Below are 19,033 nucleotides of genomic sequence, written 5' to 3' on the forward strand. Positions count from 1 at the left end.
TCATTTGGTCCAGTGTTCATTGCAACTTTACTCAAACACTTTACTCACAGTTGTGGGGTTTTTAGGAAAATAGGTTGGGGAGTGAGAGGAGGCAAAGAATATCATCCAATGGAAGTACTGCTTTTGCCCAGTAATCCCAGACCAGATTAACAAGGCACAATTCCTCAATTAGTGAAAGTCCAGGTTCATTTCAGCAGCGCAGATGTATCTGGTTTCCTTGGTCATCCAGCAAACTTCATCTCAGAGCAGTCACAAATCAGCTTTCCCTTCAGACATCCTGCAAGCAAAACTTTTAACTATGGCCCCATCTCCAGGATTCCTCTGTCATATCTTGCCACAGTTAACTTCACATCAGTGTCACAGTCTCTTCACCTTCTCTCCACCACCGTCTCTCACAGTATCTTCAGAGTTCTGGCACCGTGTGGAAAGCACTGCCTTATAGGTTGTTGATGGGTCATTCTTCAATCCTGATGCCGCATTCCCCCTCATAAAGCCCAGCCACTAGAATGATCTGTTCTGCATATAGGTTGAAAAGGTATGGAGAACAGGATGCATCCCTGACTCACTCCCTTCCTGATTTTGAACCATGCTGTGTTTCATTTACTTATTCTCTTCAGTCTTTTGTTCACTTTGTAATTGAGTTTCTGTTTTTCATATTGTTGAGGGTTTATGTCTCCTAGATGTTGAATAGTTTTGCATCTTATGTTTAAATTTGTCTTCTGGCTTGAGTTTATATTTATCTGTTACTAATTTTTTAAACTTTCTCTCGTGAGCACCAAATTTTAATTTTTAAATCATTTGGGGTGAGGTGGTAGGAAATTTGTCACTTACCTTCCTATGAAACAAAATCACAATACTCACTTCTCTATAAACATCCAAACTGAGGGACTCCTGCCGAGAGGCCCACACACAAATCGTATTTTAGAGGATTCATGCATTAAGTATCTTCACAGTATTGACTGTTGTCAAGTTGGTTTTAAAAAAATAGCAACCTTAGCTCATCAAAGTATGTTTTTCTATATGATTTTGGAGAGTAAAGCAGTACTTTAAAAATATAAAAGGTTTCAGAAAAAAGGCTCCTCACACATGATTTACAACTTAGAAAAACCTGTTGGAGGCTCAGCTGTGAGTTGATTCTGACCCAGTGGCTGTAAGAGAAAGCCTAATACAAGGCCTTTCTAAATTATTGAGGAGTAATGTTGTCAGTTTGAGGACTAAGGTGCGTCTGATTCAGGCCATGGTCTTTCCAAACGTTTGCTATGCATCTGAGAGCTGGACAATAAATAAGGATGACAGAAAAAGAATTGATGCCTTTGAGCTGTGGTGTTGGAGAAGAGCACTGAACAGCCTGTGGATTGCCAAAAGAACAAACAAATATGCCTTAGAGAGGGTGTAGCCAGAGGCCTCTTTGGAGGCAAAAATGATGAGGCTTCACCTCACATACCTTGGGCATGTTGCCAGAAGGCTCTATTCCTTAGAGAGGGACATGATGCTGGGAAGGGTGGAGGGTCGGCAAAGGCAAGGAAGACCCATAACTAGGTGGATTGGCATGGCGACTACTGCAGTGGGCCCTTGTGTGTCAGGAAGCCTGAGGATGGCACAGGATAGAACAGGGTTCACATCTGTTGTTCGTAGGGTTGCTATGAGTTGTATGTGACTCGACGGCACCTAACAACAGCAGTACAAGGCCCAAGAACCTGAGGGGAAGGGTAATGAATGCCTAAAAAATAAAGCTTGGATTGTCCAGGTAGGCATATTTCACTCTAAAGAAATGGACTCCCAGCGTGAACTCTTCTCTTTCTGTGCTCTTCACCCGTTTCTAGTTTTTATGATGTAGAACCCAGATCCTCCTCAGAAGCCTGTTTCTCTGCTTTTACCAGTGTTAATGTGTTGCCTCATTAAACACCCTGTGACAGTATTGATGCTGTCTCAAATAGAAATGGTAATAGCTATTTCAAAGCAAGACTGCATACAAAATGTTGAGCACAGTGCAGTATCTAATATGAACTCAGTAATACGGTTGTACCCTTCTTAATGATTTCCTGTACATATAATTGACATAACAATTAACTTAAATCTGTTACTGGAAATCTCTTCAAGATCACTTATAAACAACTATTTATTCGTTCATTCTCATATTTGTTGAAAGCCACAGAGTTGAACATGATGTCCAGATGTGTTTATCATTTCCTCTTTGTTTCCCTTTAAACATTTTAGTGCCATTTTAAACCACACTTCTTGGTCACTTTTAAGTAATGATAGAGTTTATTTTTTTTTTTTATATACAGAAGAACTTCCATATTTTTTTCTACTCAACTTGAATTCCCAGAAAATTTTAAATGCATTTTCTAGAAATCATGGAGATGATCTAATCCTGCATTATAAATTGGGTTATAATCTGTCAAACAGTTCTATGTGATGGCAGTGTCTCCCCTGAAGAGCTCTGGGGAGAAGAGGGCAGCGGGAAAGGATTCTATAAACTCTGATCTGTCATTGCTTTGAAACAAGATACAGTCTGAAGCCAGAACCCTTGGAGATGGAGGAAAAGCGATACACGGAGAAGTGGGAATAACCTGCCTATTGTCTGTTGTCTCTCCACTAGTTTAATGACTGGCTTTCTATGTGGTCATCCTTTTGGTCAGATAAAAGTTTTACTATATGTTGCTGTCCTTGTAATTGCTTTCTGGTCTTTGTTCTTTTTTTTTTCCCCAAGAAATAGTCTGTACACCATGAATATGATGACACTTAGTAAAATATTTTCTTCCTTTACACTATGTGCTGATTTAGAATTGTGAGGTTTTCCCCCTGCATGTGTCTAACCATATTTAAAAGTTGAAAGTAGGAAGTTTTCGAGTGAAGAGGCTTTATTCCCAAGGGTGGGATTCGTCAAGTGTTCCTAACAGGGAGATGAAGGAAGAGCAGAGAATGGGTGAAATGTGGGATAGTTAGGAGAGGGATGGCAGAAGGGGTTCAGGTCAGTGAAAAGTACTGCTCATGAGAAGGACATGCTATTCTTGAGTCTCCTACTTTATATTTTGGTTGCTTAGAGGTAAGGAATTGCATTTCCAAACTCAAAGAGACACTGTGAGTTCGAATCTGCCAGCTACTGTCTGCAGGAGAAAGATGGGCGGTCTCCTCTCATGGGGTTTATATCTTCTGAAAACCTACTGGAGTGTCAACTTTGAGACGATTCCAACTCGGTGATACATAACAACCACCACAATGTTTTATAAACATCACTGATAAAGATTTCCCCAGCTCTAAAAATTTTTTGTTCATTCATCAATGTTGACTGTTTCCGTAACCATTTAAGTATTGGGCTACAATGATTTTAAAGAGCACAAAGTTTGCCAGAGCGATCCAGGTTGTTAAAAAACTCATAAGCCTTATTTCATCCTTTTCCCCTGAACAAATCCTAGGTCAGTTAAAATGTGTGAGTCAAGGTCCTTACAGATTTCTTTCTTCTGTGCTCCCCAGGGACTTGCCATGACTGGAGGTTGCGATGTGGGGCTGTGGACTTGTACTTCACACTGTTTGGCCTCAGTAGGCCTTCCTGCTTGCCCTTGCCAGAACTTGGGTTGGTTCTTAATCTGAAAGAGAAAAAGGCCGTGCTGAATCCTACCATAATCCCAGAGGTGGTCACAGGCAACCAGGAAGCCACGAGTAACCCCGCCAGCCACCCTCAGATGGGTGGATTTCAGAACACGGTAAGAATTAATGTTTTACAGAAGACTTTGGGGTATTATATACAGCCATCCAGGGAAATGAATTTACTTCATTGAACTGGTCGATTTTAGAGCTGCTAACACATTGTCTTGCACCAATTTTTAAAAATGGTAGCTGACACTTGCTTAGCACTTTACAATTTATAAAGTGGCTCCTGACACGTGCATTACTCTCACAAAGCAAATGATGTGCCACCGGTTGATTTACTCCTTTGGGGATGACATAATGCTTTTTCTTTTTTAACCTCAGCATAGAATTTCTGCTTTCAGAGGCAGAAAATTGGTGCAACTCAATAGGTGATTAGGTAATTGTGTATCTAATTGTCTTGCCCATACATGTTAGTAGTCAACTGCCCATGTTCTCTTCACTGCAATTGTGGGTAATACGCAGCCCAATTCTAAGACATGTGAAGTGCTTGACAAGTGCTTGTTGAATTAACCAGGTAAGCAGGCAAATGATAGATGGGATAGTGGGTGGGTGGATAGATGGATAGAGCATAGAGAGATGACAGGTAGGTAATAGAAGGTCGATTCGTAGATAGACAGTTGACTCAATTGATCTGAAGACAGAGAAGTGAATATAGTGAATATCTAGATAAATAAGTAATCCGAGGATTTGTCAGATAACTTGTTTCAGCTCTTTATGTGTACAGATAAAGAATATTTAAAATATGTGTGTATCTGCTTTTAGAAAAGCTTGTATTGTAGCTGTGTATCATAAAATTCCAAGCCTTTGTAAAAGGACTTCTGGGATACATAGAGTTCTTTAATTCAGTGCATGTTTAGAAAGATATACACCTATCTGTATAATATGAAGGAAAAAAGTCTCGTAGATCTTTCTGATCTGAATATTTATAAGCTTATGAAAATGACTATGCATGTAACTCTTGCTCATCTGTGTTAGTTTGTTTTTCACAGTCATACATGTGTACAGGAGTACAGAGAGAACGGAACACCAAAGACATACTCTGAAAGATTCACTTAAATGCATGCTTCTTATTGACGCTTCCCTCTTTCCTCCAAAACAAACAGCGAAAAAGCCCCACCAACAGATAGAACCAGATTAAATTTATTTCATTAAACCCCTTGCTGATAACTTCTAGGCACTGGGCTTGCTCTCCTCTTCATGGTTGCTTTAGCTGATAGTTGTCAGCTGTAATTGAGCTCCTTGGTCTTTGGAAATTGCGTTTAGATCTTGAATGACAAGGGGATGACAGCCACAGGGAGATGATCCCATTGCTAAGAGGCCTCGTGTAATCTATGAGCTTATCAGCAGGGAGTGAAAAGGAAGGCTGAGTCACCACTGGACTGTCCACTAGAAACTGTTCAAATACTGAAGAAGAATGCGGATAGCAGTAAAGACAAACTCAGGGTAAGGAATACAGGTTAAGTTTGTACTAACAATACAGGATATTTACCTTTTTAAAAATCCTTTTTAATATTAACGTTGGTTTTTTCATAGGACAGAATCATAAAATAGCCCAGATGTCCATTTAAGTCATTGCGGTTGACAGAATTCTCTCTTTTGGGGGGAAAACCTTCGTGTGCACATTTCACAGCTCATTACTCCTTCCCACGATGTAGGAGTAGATTCTAATTGTCTTTCCATATCCAGTAATTTCCAGTCAGCATCTTTTGTCAGCTCAATAACATAATTGGATTTTTCTCCTCATTCTTTTTTTAAAAAGATAATACTTTTCCTTTTTAAGATTAATTGGGGGTGTGTCCTCATGATTTTTCTGCTATCTTTCTTAAGAATTAAGCTCAAGACATAAAGTCATGTAATGACTCCTTCCTTTGTGTTGTGTGTATGTGTGTTTTAGTTCTTGAGTTCTCAAGATGAGGAGGAAATTGATATGGACACCGTTCATGATAGTCAGGCATTTATTTCCCATCATTTGAACATGCTGGAAAGACCATCAACGCCAGGTAAGATGATTGTACTGAAACTACAGGCATGGTGGAGGAGGCAGAAGTGGGAGTGCTGGTCTGTGGAATTTGTCTTTATTTTCAAGTGTCCATCAAAAATCAAATGGATAGAAACACTGGTACATTCACAGGATGGAATATTATGTGGTGTTGAAAAACAGTGAATACAAAACACTGCACAGCGTGGATAAGTTTGGAAGACATTATGCTTAGTGAAAATGTGTTAGAAAAGAAATAAGCCCACTGTTGTTTTAATAGGGTCAGAATGGGAGTCGGGGCCAGAGTGGAAAAAGATAGATAGATGACGAACACTGGGTGAAAGGAGTAACAGTCTGAAAGGAAGGGATGATTAGAAATTATGTGTGCCTGGAACAGGACAAGCATTACAAAGGGAGGAGGGAGAGAGAGGGAAAATGTGTATAAATGAATGAAATCTAATCTCTTTGTGAATCTTCACTAAAATTGAAGGGGAATTTTTTTTTTTTTAAATAGCCAGTATAAAATTCTAGATAGACCATGTTTATGGGTAAAAGAATAAAGGAGGGAAATTTTTTTTTAAAGTCGCTTTTATTGGCCCTTTTCCCAGTATTTTGTATGGTTATTCTGATATGTGAGAACCTCTCAGGTGCAATTGTTCAGCTTAGAGGCATGCCTCTTGTTTGGCTAAAAGCTGGTTTTAACCAAGCCAGCTTTTTTTCGGTTAATTTTTCTTTCTCTTTTTTTATATCTGTTTTATTATTACTGTTGTACCAGTTGAACAGCTATAAAGTGATAATCAGGTTTACTTCAAAATGCATATTTTTTATGAATATGACTTTATTCCTAGATATTATTTGAATGGGTTTTTTCCTTTAAAGAAGCATGTTGATGTCCCATGGTGGTGTCCTCGTTGAGCTTTACACTGAAGTGAAAGCTATGTTACTGTTCTCTTTTTCTCTTTTAACTTAGCACAGTAGTGAGACCAAGCTGTTCTACTTTTTGTTTTCTGTCTTCCGTAATTTAGAGGTCTCAGTTATTCTTCCCTTATCGTAATCTAGAATGAACCAGCGCTGTTTCTGCTATTGAGCACGGTCAGGTTGGTTCCAGTCATGGTGCACTTGGTACAGACCTGCCTCGTAAGGCTTCCTTTACTGTAAGAGTTACAGAAGCTCATCGCCTTTTTCCACAGAAATACGCAGTGTGTTAAACCATAAGCCTTTTAGTTAGGAACCAAATAATCATTGTCCTACCAAGGTTCCTTAGTAAATTTACAACTTAGCTTTAGGGAGAATATGAAAAAGATCTTCAAGGAGATATTTTTGAAAAGGAATAGACCCTGAATTCTTTGCCTTTATTATTTGTCTTTAAGAGATCTTTATCACTTCTCTATTCTGTCCACTTTACAGACACACTCAAATAATGACAGATGTAGAGCTATAAACCCAGTTGTAGGACTTTCCTGACTAATGTTCTTATTTCATACCAATGCTTTATATGTGACAAATGACTGAATGGAAACCCAGAAAGATAAAACGTCTTGCCCAAATCACATATTTGACTTGTTTAGTTTGTAATCAGAGCCTAGGTCTCTACCATTCAAGCATTTCCCATTTTAAATGTCTTCTGTAACACTTAAATTACTTTAATCTCTTTTTTGAGTTAGTATTATAGTGGGAGAGCAGGTATTTCAGGGAGAAAGCAAATTTTGGTATATGCAAAGTTCCACGTGACTGTAAAGAGAATGACAAAGCTCTTATCCCAAAACATCACATCTAGTTAAAGTAGTAAACAGGTCTCTTAGCCTCTCTTAAAATGATGATGGTCTCAGACTTAATGAATAGGAACCATTACAAAGGAATAAATCAGTAGTTTTACAAATGGTCATTTTAATTACTAGAATTAAACTTTGGTCGAGCTGCTTCATTTTCAAGTTAGCTTCTGAGACCTAACAGGCCTTTTGCATTCCTTTCATTTGGCATTGTAGGCTTCTCCAAACTTCGGCCAGCCATCTCTCGGTCGGCGTCATTACCTCAACACGCCATGGGCTGCGATGGCACCCCCAGCACCAAGCCCCCGTGGAGTATTGAGCTCGCATGGAGAGCGACAGGTAAGAGGCATTTTCTTTATTTGTTCAAAGGCAAATCTCTGTACTTCATAATTTCAAAAGTACTTGAGTACTTTTGACTTAGTGCCTTAAAACTTGTATTTCTTCCAACACATTGACATTTTCTGTTATCCAGCATGAAAGACTTTAAAATTAGACTTCTTTCTATTTTGAAAACAATATGCTCTCATTGAAAACTTGGAAATTACAGAAAAATCAAAGACGGGAAGTGACGGGCATCCCTCATTGTGCCCTTTGCGGGTGATCACTGTATTCATGTTTTGCCCCTTCTTGGGATGCTTTTTCTAAGAATATTACACCGTAACTGCCAGGAGAACAGAAGAGTCTGTCCTGGAGAGGGTGAAACCAGTTCACTGTCTGGAGGCAAGGACTTTGAAGCTCTGTCTCACACACTTTGGGCATGTTGTCAGGAGAGACTAGTTCATGAAGGGCATCAGGCTTGGAAGGGTGGAAGGTCAGCACAGGAAAGGAAGGACCTGGATGAGAGAGAGCGACACAGTGACTGAAAATGGGATGAGGTGTGTCAGAGATGGTGCGATGGTGCGGTTAGCTCAGGTTAGGGCACGGTTCAGAGCTATTGTTCATAGGGTCCCTATCAGTTATAGTTGATTGATTGGCATATACTAACAACAATAGTATTTACTCACATTTTTACATGCATACATATATATAAAATGAAATAATAAAAATTACATAGACGTGTATGTATCTTCCAGTGTAGGAAAGAGTATTACATTAATTACACTAAAGGCAGAAACTAAAAGAGAAAATATTATTAATTCAATTACATTAAAATTTAAAACTTATCGTGCCAAAAAAAAAACCAAAAAGAATATTACACCATGACGTATACTAACATTGATGGAAACCATCAAATTCCGGCCTTTAGACTTCTATACAACACAAAAATCAGTTCTTTTCTTTCTGTAAAATTAGTAGTTCAGTCAGGAAACCTTGAGGTAGATTCAGAAAACTTAAATGTGTTCCTCCCTTCATGTAAATAATTTCATATTAATTTAATTTTATAAACATTAATATAATTTGGATCTATGTTTTACCTAGTCCTCTATTTTACATGGTCGGCTGCTCCGTCTATTCTTTGTTACAACACCAAGATTATAGGCCAAATAAAGAGTAAATATTTGATGCTGATGAAATGCCATGAAGCAGAGATTCAATCTTCAAGTTCTAGAAAAGAACAAAGTAAAAATATTTTTAGAGAAAACTTTTCCAAGAGTCATTAGTCAGTCTTTAAAATCTGTCAGCTTCTGGTTACATTCCAACCAATGGATTTTGCTTCTGTAAACCATGTTTTATGTTATAAATAAGAAAGTACTGTTTATGGAGCTGAGGAACATAGGGATCAATTGTGTTTAAAAAGAGACTTCAAATAATAGTAACACCTCAAGCTGTTTTAGTGTTGAGACCCTTAACTGTTGTTTGTGTATCTCACTTGATACAAGCATTTATTGTATTAGGACCTACACAAATATTTTTCAGAAAGAAATCAACTAGAAACTTTGGCTTTTTGTTTCTAATGAGTGAATTTTTACATTTCTTAGCTCCTGCCTGCCAGTTTTATATTGTCTTTATTTTATTTGTTTTGGTGTATTTTTGCTTTGTTGTGGTTGTGTACTGTAGATTCGGAACTGACCCATACCTGACCCTCCAGCGGGTTTTCAGAGGCAGTAATTGCATGGGAGGAGATTGTCCATCCTTCTCCTGCAGAGCAGCTGATAGATTTGAATTTCATGCTTTCAGGATTGCAGTGCAGCTCTTTGCCACTAGACCACCAGAGCTTATTATCATTATATTTGTGACTTGAAGAAATTATCTCAATTTTTCAAAAATTACAAAGTTTACTGAGTTCCAAATCTCTTGTTACACAGGTAGGTGTTGATTAACATCCATGATACAGTGTGGTTTGGCTGTTGTACAAACACCGTAATAAAACATGGGATCCAGCACCTCAGCAACAAAATGGCAAACAACCCAGTTGAAAAACAGGCGTGGAAAGGTGCATCACTAATAAGACATTCACAAACTTTGTAAATAAATCAGTATAATTTTTTTTAATAAAAGGACATTCAGATAGCCAACCAAGGGGTGAAGAAATGCTCAAAACATTAGCTATTAAAAGATGCAAATCAAAACCCCAATGAGATACCTCACTTCATCAACAATAGCCAAGTTCAGTAAAACAGAAAACAACAAATGCTAGCAAGGATATGGAGAGATTCAAACTCTCATACACTGTTGGAGAGAGTGTTAGAATGGGGGAACCACTGTGGAAAACACGTTGGTGCTTGCTTAAAAAGTTAGAAATACCTTTTGACCCAGCACTCTGACTTCAAAGTATATATCCTAAAGACATTAGAGTTGTTACAAGCAGAAAACTGCACCCATGTTCCTTGCAGCACTTTTTATAATGCCAAGAGCAAGAAACAAAGTGTTGTCAGCAGTTGAATGGAGAAAGAAGCTTTGATATATTCCCACAATGGAGCATTATGCAATGCTAAAGAATAGTGAAAAATTGATGAAATGCTGCATAACTTGGATGAATCTAGAGAGAGGACATTTCGCTGAGTGAAAGAAATCAGTCACAGAAACACAAATCTTACATGAATCCACTACTATGAAAAGTTAAGGAAGGTTTACACCCAGGAAAAAAACCCCAACATTTCAGGGTGGTTACCAGGGACAGGAAGGAGGGGACAGGGGAGTTAAAATCAGTAAATAGATGACAGACATCTATTAGGACAAGTGAAAGGGAAGACATGACAACAAAATAAGGGACTTTCCAACACTGTAAAGGCATGGAGAGGCACACAAGGAATAGAATGAAGGTAAATTCTATTGCCAACTTAATCCTGTAATTGCAACAGTAATAAACCTGCATCTGCAAGTGGGTATGTAGGCAAACGGGCAGAAGGACTTCATAAGGACAGCTGAAAGGAATACATCCGCAGCCAGACATGGCTTTGGTAGAAGATACTGCTACATTCATATTCATTAATTAGTGCTGTAAATATATTCCTGTATATAGCAGAACTAGCAAGGGTCTCTGGTGGACCAGTACCTAAGGAGTTGTGATGCCAACCCAAAGGTTCCAGCCTACCAGCTGCTCTAGAGGAGAAAGATGACAGTTTCTGCCCCTGCACTTTTCAGCCTCTGAAAACCCACTAGAGGGGCAGCTATGGGTTGGTTCCAGTTTAATGTATGTAAGATAGAATCATCAGCAAACTCTGAAGGAATGAGTTGCCTGTCATAGGGCCTTGGGGCCATAGTCTAGGGGGGTACAGCATGGTCAGTTGGTATAAATAAATTGTCCACAAAGACAAATGTTCTGTGTCTTCTTTTCATAATAAAGTTTACAAGCAGCTTTCTGAAGGGCAACTGTTTGCCCCCTAGTCTGGAAGAAAGAAGAAAAACAAAAGGCACATAGAGACCAATGCACTTGAACTTGAACCTGTACAACCCAGAGAACAGCTACCACGGTCACTGTAAAAGGAATCACAATAGAAGGTCCTAGATTGTGCCAGTAACAAATGTGGAACAAAACTCAAAAACCTAAAAATTAAAAATGGCCAGGTTTCTTTTCGTATAGAGAAACTGGTACCCCTTAGACAGTGATCTTAATCACCCTTTCATCATGGAGCAAAATTCATTCCCAGAGCTCAGCCCTCAGCCAGACAATAGACAGGCCTATATGGTAAAGGATAACACCAAGGAGAGAGGGACACTTTTTTAAGAATTATAAACTATATCAGATCAAACATGTAGCATTTGCTCATTAATCAAGCTCAGAAGGCGAGAAAGGGTAGCATAGGGAGATTAATAAAATTGATAATCATGAGAAGAAAGTGGGAGAAGTAGAATTACGTTGTAGATATTGTAATTAATGTTATGAAACAAGATGTATATGCACAATTGAATGGAAAAACAAATTAGCTTAGTTAAAACCAAACCTTATGGCGCTTGCTTTTGGTTATCCGCGGCCATCGGTACTTCTGCCCCACAGAACTCTCCAGCTGACCCTCAGGGAACGATGTGGCCATAGGCTCCGTGAAGAGGGAAAGATTGGAGACAGGAGAGCGAGCACTGTGGGAAAGAAAGGTGTGGCTGCTCTCGAGTTTCTAGAGATTCTAGATGAGAGTGTTTAAATGAGGAGTTTTGGACGATAGTCAGCTCGTCCAGCTGATAATGTATGTTGGTTTTGTTTGGTCTGTAAACATTTTACAGAAACTTTGGATGAATTTACAAATATGTAAAAATTAATAGATTGCACAAAAATCCAGATTCCTGGATTTTTTTTTCTTGCAGAGTGTTAAGGTTAGCTTTTCTTATTCACCAGTGGAATTGAGCAGACCTCTTACGTAGGACATAATGTTTTCTGGTTCACCAATTCTTCTTGTCTTGCACCTAGCAGTCTTATTAGGTCCAAGGTTTCAAGTCCCAAATGCCTTTAGTTATAAGCTGAGATGGAGTGTTAGAGCCAGGGAGCTGTGTGAGAATTGAGAAGTGGGTGACTTGGAATTTACTGCCAAGCTCCTATGAGAGGAATAGAAAAGGCATGGGGATTCAGGTAGGAAGGACAGGTGAAAGAGCGAGGAAAGGAAGACAAATCGTGGTTTGCTTTTTAACACTTCCCCCCAGAGTTTTAGGGTGTCGATAATAAATGGGTTCCAGATGAAGCTACCTAGTGTCAGAGCACAGAGGTATTGTCCTTGATCGTCCTCTTTTTTTCTCTCCAAGGTCGAGGGAGGGAATGTGGAGAAAGGACTGTATGATGCTCCCGGAGACAGGAGCCGGAGCTGTGTGCTTGCCCCCCTCCTCCCCATTGTGGGGCCTTTGCTGGCTGCTCTGTGTCCCAGGCCGCTGCAGGGGCTGCAGTGATAGGGCCAGGAGGGGAGGGACACGAGGCAAATCCCTGCTGGGTTCTGAGGAAGAATAGAAAGTGAGTGGCTGCAGCTGGCTCCCTAGTGCTGTAGCTGGGCTGTTACGTAACTCAGGCTTTCTTGTCTAAGTCAGAAAAGCACTATCTTTATGCATAACGGGTGTGGGACAAGAGGGAATCAGTTTTTCATCTTGTATTAGAGGTCCTTTTTTTCTTTAAAAAAAAAAAAGAAGAAGAAGAAGAAGAAGCAGCCTCTAATATGAGAAACAAACTTTCTTTTTCCCCTTCCCTTAAATTATGATGTAAGTCCACACTTTTTTTTTTACTATGATCTAAAGAATTTACAAAAATAAACACACATTTCCTAATGGAAATTGAAGGTTTCATGTTAAAATCAAAACCTATGCTTAATGCAGATGAATTTAGTAGAATCAGTAGCTTAGTTCTATTATTGGCACTTTTATTAAATGGACTGAAAAGCTTCCACATTAGGCTTATAGGAAATGCCTCTTTCTGTTTGTTTTGCATTTGGGAAATTGACTGCAGCTCACTGTGCTATGTTTTTACTAAATTTCCAGGAAAGATTTTATGTTGGGTTGAAAAAACAAAATTATTAGGGACAAGCCCATCATTTCTGTAACTATTTGTTCTGGTGATGTTTCTTCCTAATGAGTTTTATGATGATGGTATCAGTTTCTCTATTTTTATCTACACTGTGTCCACCTCGGTCTTTGGCAATAGAAGAGTCACTGCGTTAATGAAAAGTCAGTCCTGTCTCTCAAGTCAGCCAGTCTGCAGTGAATGACTCCAGGCAGGAAGACTGTAGTCACATGTATTGTTACTCGAGCTGCTCGTCATTTTGGGGTAAACCTACTGTCTGCCTCAAATACTTTTTTCTTTTTAGTAATTGAAAAATTCCTTAATGACCCTACTGAAATTGTTCGCTTCACAGAACTACCCCTTCTTTTATACTGAAGTGTTATTGAATCATAATTTGTCACTATTTTTCTTCAGATTTAAGTAAATTGTGATTTGCTTTATCAAAAGAAGTATTAAAAAATAATGATTATCCTCATCTGTCTCTAAAATCTAAACTTCGAGAACTTGTATCTTAACTTGGCAACATTTAAGAAACATTTTGTGTATCATATGTTAAAGTCACTGATTATCATCTAACCAAGTATGTTTAAAGATACGTCTCACAATAGCTAAACCTACCTCTCTCTTTTTTTTTTTTCCTTCTTAAATTCTTAGCTGTTTTGATTTCTAGGACTATTGCCCTGAAATTCATGAGCAGGAGAACTTGTGGTTTTATTATCCATACCCATGATTTCAGATTGTAAATGTCAGATTTGATATTGTTTGTAGTTTCCCCTCTCAAAACTCTACTCTTTTCACCATGGCAACTCTTTTTCAGAAGAAAGTATGCTAGTGACTCACTGCTTTTGGGTCAATTCCCTCTTATGCTGACTCTGCAGTGCGGAGTGAACCACCCTGCTGGGTTTCCAAGGCTGTAAACCTTTACAGGAGCAGCCTGCTTCCTCGTTCTCCCAGGGAGAGGCTGCGGTGCAGGAAATGCTGGGCTTCTTGACTGGCTACAAGATGTGTTACCCACAGAGCCACCACATCTCCACTGCAAAATAATATTTACTCGTAACCATTCACTAGTACTGCAGAAGATCAAAGACTGCATCATTCAATATGAATTGTATGTCAACATCAAGAAGACCGAAAAAAAATCCTCACCACTGGATGCATAGGCAACATCACGGAGAAAAGATTGAAACTGTCGGTAATTTAATCTTAACTTGAATTCACAATCAACACCTTGGTAGCAGCCATCAAGAGATGTATTGCATTGGGCAAATCTGCTTTCAGGCAGCTCTCCAAATGACTGAGGAGCAGTGATGTCAGTTTGAAGACTGACATCAATCTGATATGCCTGGTTGAGCCAGGCATTGATTTTTCAGTCACTTGCTATATGCCAGGGAACCAGCCAGTGACAGTGTTGGAGAAGAGGACTGAATATCCCATTGATTGCTAAAAAATGAACAGATAAGTCTTGGGGGAAGTGCCAGGTACTTCTTAGCAGTGAGGACGGCAAAACTTTATCTCTTGTACATCAGGCTTGTTGTTGCCAGAAGAGGCTGTTCCTTGGAAATGGATACCAAGCTTGTAAAGGTGGAGAGTCAGCAAAGGAGAAGAAAATCCTAAGCGACATGGATTCGCACCATGACTGTTGCAGTGGGCTCAGAAATACGAGATGATGAACATGGCACAGGATAAGACAGGGTTCACACCTGTCCATAGGGTTGTTGTGAGTCGTACCCAACTCACTTCCCCCTAACAACAACAAAGTAACCATGAAATACAAAGCTGATAAAGGCCCATAAACGTGACTGTTAAAATAATCCTAGTTTGGGTATAATTGTTGTTGTTGTTTGTTGTTATGTGCCATCGAGTCCTTTCCGACTCATAGCGACCCTATGCACAACAGCCCTAAACCCTGCTCTATCCTGCACCAACCGCACTGCCTCTGACACACCCATCCTGATTACCCCAGTCACCGAATCAATCCATCTCATATAGGGTCTTTCCCCTCCTGCGCTGCCCCTCCACCCTCCCAAGCATGATGTCCCTCTCCAAGGACCCGTCCCTCCTGGCAACATGTCCAAAATATGTCAGACGAAGTCCCAGAATCCTTGCCTCCAAGGAGTAGCCTGGTTTAATCCTCTCCAAGATCAATCTGTTTGTTTTCCTGGCAGTCCGTGGTACATTCAGTACTCTTCTCCAGCACCACAGCTCAAAAGCATCCACTCTCCTTCTGTCCTCCCTAGTCATTGTCCAACTCTCTAATGCATAACAAGCGATTGCAAAGACCATGGCCTGTATCAGGCACACCTTAGTCTCCAGAGAGACACCGTTGCTCCTGAGTACTTTAGAGAGGTCCCTAACAGCAGACTTTCCCATCACGATATGCTTTTTGATTTCCTGACTGCTGGTGCCAAGAGTGTTGGCTGTGGAGCCGAGCAAACTGAAGCTATGAACAATCTCAATCTCTTCGCCATCCATCCTGACGCTGCCAATTGGTCTAGTGGTGAGAATCTTTGTCTTCTTGACATTGAGCCTCAGTCCATACTGAAGGCTGCAGTCCTTGACCCTTCACAGCAAGTGCATGAGGTCCTCCTCAGTTTCAGCAAGCAAGGTTGTGTCATGGACCTAGGACAAAAACCAAGGACTATAAGCTTCATTAAAGAAAAGTTTGGAAGAATGCTATTAGTCCTAATCCACAACATAAAACAGTCTTTCTATCAGAGATAGTGAGGACGGCCCAGGATAGAACAGACTTCAGAGCTTTTTGTCCACACGGTTACTACATTTCAATGGACTTGACAGTACATAACGACAGTAAAGAACCCCTAAAAGAGCATAAGTATAGCTTGAAACCTCTGTCCTTTGACATTTACTCCATAGGAGCCCTCGTGGTCTAGTGGGTAGGGAGTTGCACTGCTAATGCAAAGTTGGTGCCTCTCAGCCTGTTCGAATCCTCTGGCACATCTGGGATAGAAGGATGGGCAGTCTCCCCCAGTGTGAGGTACTGCCTCTCAAAAGCCCCCTGGAGGTTCAGCTGTGAGTCAGCCCTGACTCACCAGTGAGAGCCTCTTCTCAATTCCTGAGTCCACTGGATGTGACATTTAAACATTGGTGCTGTCAGATAATTCAGACTCACTTTGCAAATGTGCTGAGCGATAACTGGAACCAGCCATTTGTCCTGGGAGTCCTGACTCTGAAAAACATTATCCTTGGAACTTGTTGGTCTTCTTAATGGACTTCCTGCAAATCAAGAGAAAGATTTCTAATCAGTACATTTTTATGTTCAAGGCTAGAGCCTGAATTCATATCTGAAATAGTAATAAAAATTCCCTGGAACTGTTGCCTCTACAAAAAGTTTAGGTTCCAATATAATTATTGGCTTTTCTGCAGTCCAAGTAGCTTGACAGGTTTCTAGGATTAGATAATGAATGTTCCTTTAGTGCAGAAGACATCAGACTCCAGCAGTGCAGACAGCCAACCAGGATCCTCCAGAGGTGTGGATGGAGAATAAGCAAGTGATGAGATAGGCCGTAAAGGAATTCGTTCACAAATCTTTAGAAATCTCCCATTTGCTTCTCAGTACCTCTGTATTCTGTTAGGTGTGAGCCTGTTGTCTTATGCTTATAAAAACATCAGCATATTCATGTTAATGTCTTTAAAATATTAAAGCATTTAATATGTATTAAGTTTATATATAATTTTAAAATATAAAAATAATTTATCAAGTATAATTATATAGTGACAAATTGCGAATCAGATCATGTAAAAAATGTATATAAATGTTATATAAAAATTTTCATTTACTATAAATCTGAATTATATGGAGACAAATTGAAAATCAAATAATATCAGTTTCTTCTTCTGACACACGGCATGGTACCAAGTAATACAGAAGATACAGATCCCCAAACTTGCTTCATTCCATAATCTATTTGTTTTTGCATAATTATCGGGTTAGATGGTTAAAATAAAATTATTCATTTTTTTTTGGTTGTTACTGCAGAGTACTGTTGGTGAGAACCCACTAACAGCTCACCCTCCTGTGGGTTTCAGAGACCATAATCACACAGCAGGAAGTTGCCCATCTTAGCCAGCAGAGCAGCTGGTGGCTTCAAACCTCATACCTTTGGGATTGCAGCGCAGCTTCTTATTTCTAGGCCACCAGAGCTCCCTCATTACGAATATGTAATCTCTGAGGACAGAAACTTTGCTTGAGTTTGTTCACTTGTTTTTTAAATATTGGAAAAGTCAGTCACAAAGGAAATACCAAAACTCAAAACCACCGCCATGGAGTGGTTAGATACTGCGCTATAATCTCAGAGACACATGGTTCAAATCCACCGGCTTCTTCCCAGGAGAAGGATGGGTAACCACCTCCTATGTGATTAACTGCATCTGCAGACCTGCTGGAGGGCCAGCTGTGCGTCAGTTCCAACTCAGTGGTTCATGACAACAACACAGGACAGAGTAGACATGCCTCACAGGGTTTCCGAGGCTAGAAAACTCTTTAAAGACACAAACTCTCATAGTTCTTCCTTGGAGCAGCTGGTTGGTTGATTTTAAACCGTCAATCTTTTGGTTTGCAGCCAGATACCTTAATAAAAGCACCACGGAGTAAGTAGGCAGTCAGTTAAAACCAATAGATTAATGAATTTAAGCCCCTCACACCTCTCAACTCATTGTCATAACTCATTCTCCCTCAGGTTTTCAGAGGCTGTAATCATACAGGAATAGGTTGCTTATATTTCTCTCTGGGAGCAACAGGTGGATTTGAACTATTTGTCTTTGAATTAGTATTGCATCTCTTTGTCACTAGGCTCCAGAGACCTGGTGTATAATTACTTTTAAGTTGTACTTCTAATCCTTTCCCCTTAAAAACCATGCCCTTGAGTTGGAACAAACTCATAAACTGACCCTCTAGCAGGTTTTCAGAGGCTGTAAATCACGTAGGAGACTATTTATTGGCCGTCTTTCCCTCACAGAGTGGACTCAAACTACCAGAGCAACCCGCTCCCTCCGGACTCCACCACCAGGGCTCCCTTGCAGTCTCACTACGAGGTATACCTCCTGAAGAAATAAGAGCTGTGGTACAAAGTGACATGCACACTCCTGTGTCTATTGCATTATTGATTACAATAGCAAAGAGTTAGAAACAGCCCAAGTGCCCATCAGTGGATGAATGGGTAAAGAATCTGTTAAATTCTTACAGTGGAGTGTATACATCACTGAAAAATGATCAAGAATTTGTGAAATAGTGCATACCATGGATGAATCCAAAATAAATTATGCTGAGTAACATAAATCAATCACAAAAGGGCAGTTTCGGTAGAATACCACTCAGGTAAAAGGCTTATAAAGGGTTAACACTCAGAATCCATCTAAGAGGGTTAACAAGGATGAAAAGAAAGGAGCCAAACCTGACAAATAGATAAGGGAAAGAAAAGGTGTAATAAGGATTTGACTAGGCATTGTAAATAATGAATTATTTAGCCAGTTTCAATTAACATTATAAAACAAAATAAATGATTTAATGAAAACAAGATTTGTACATTTTCACCCCAGTGAACTTTAAGTATCTGAGCCTTGAGGTTGAGAGGCTCAGCCCCTTCTTGGTCTCTGACAGGTGTTAACCTGTCTGTGTTTTCACTTGGAAGGTAAAGAGCCGTCGCCTCTGGAGATGAGCCTACATCCCGCGGTGGCCACGCCACTGGCCATGTTCGCCAAGGAGCCAGCGTCCTCCAAGCACAGCGAGCACCACCACCACCACCACCACGAGCACAAGAA

The 19,033-nt window shown here is 39.8% G+C and overlaps 1 protein-coding gene across 1 annotated transcript in view; it reads left to right on the top strand.

Annotated features, from left to right (window-relative positions):
• TAF2 (TAF2 RNA polymerase II, TATA box binding protein (TBP)-associated factor, 150kDa) overlaps positions 1 to 19,031 on the top strand; it is a gene marked incomplete at its 3' end in the record, with an annotated part of 74,172 nt that extends 55,141 nt beyond the window's left edge. The window contains exons 24-27 of the mRNA XM_006879475.1: positions 3,478 to 3,707; positions 5,549 to 5,654; positions 7,618 to 7,740; positions 18,904 to 19,031. Of these exons, the coding sequence (XP_006879537.1) occupies positions 3,478 to 3,707; positions 5,549 to 5,654; positions 7,618 to 7,740; positions 18,904 to 19,031 (587 nt within the window). The remainder of the gene's footprint in view (positions 1 to 3,477; positions 3,708 to 5,548; positions 5,655 to 7,617; positions 7,741 to 18,903) is intronic.
• Between the last annotated feature and the right edge of the window lie 2 nt (positions 19,032 to 19,033).

Source organism: Elephantulus edwardii, unplaced genomic scaffold, assembly GCF_000299155.1.
Source record: "Elephantulus edwardii isolate Elephantulus edwardi_28Jun2011 unplaced genomic scaffold, EleEdw1.0 scaffold00003, whole genome shotgun sequence".
Taxonomy (NCBI): domain Eukaryota; kingdom Metazoa; phylum Chordata; class Mammalia; order Macroscelidea; family Macroscelididae; genus Elephantulus; species Elephantulus edwardii.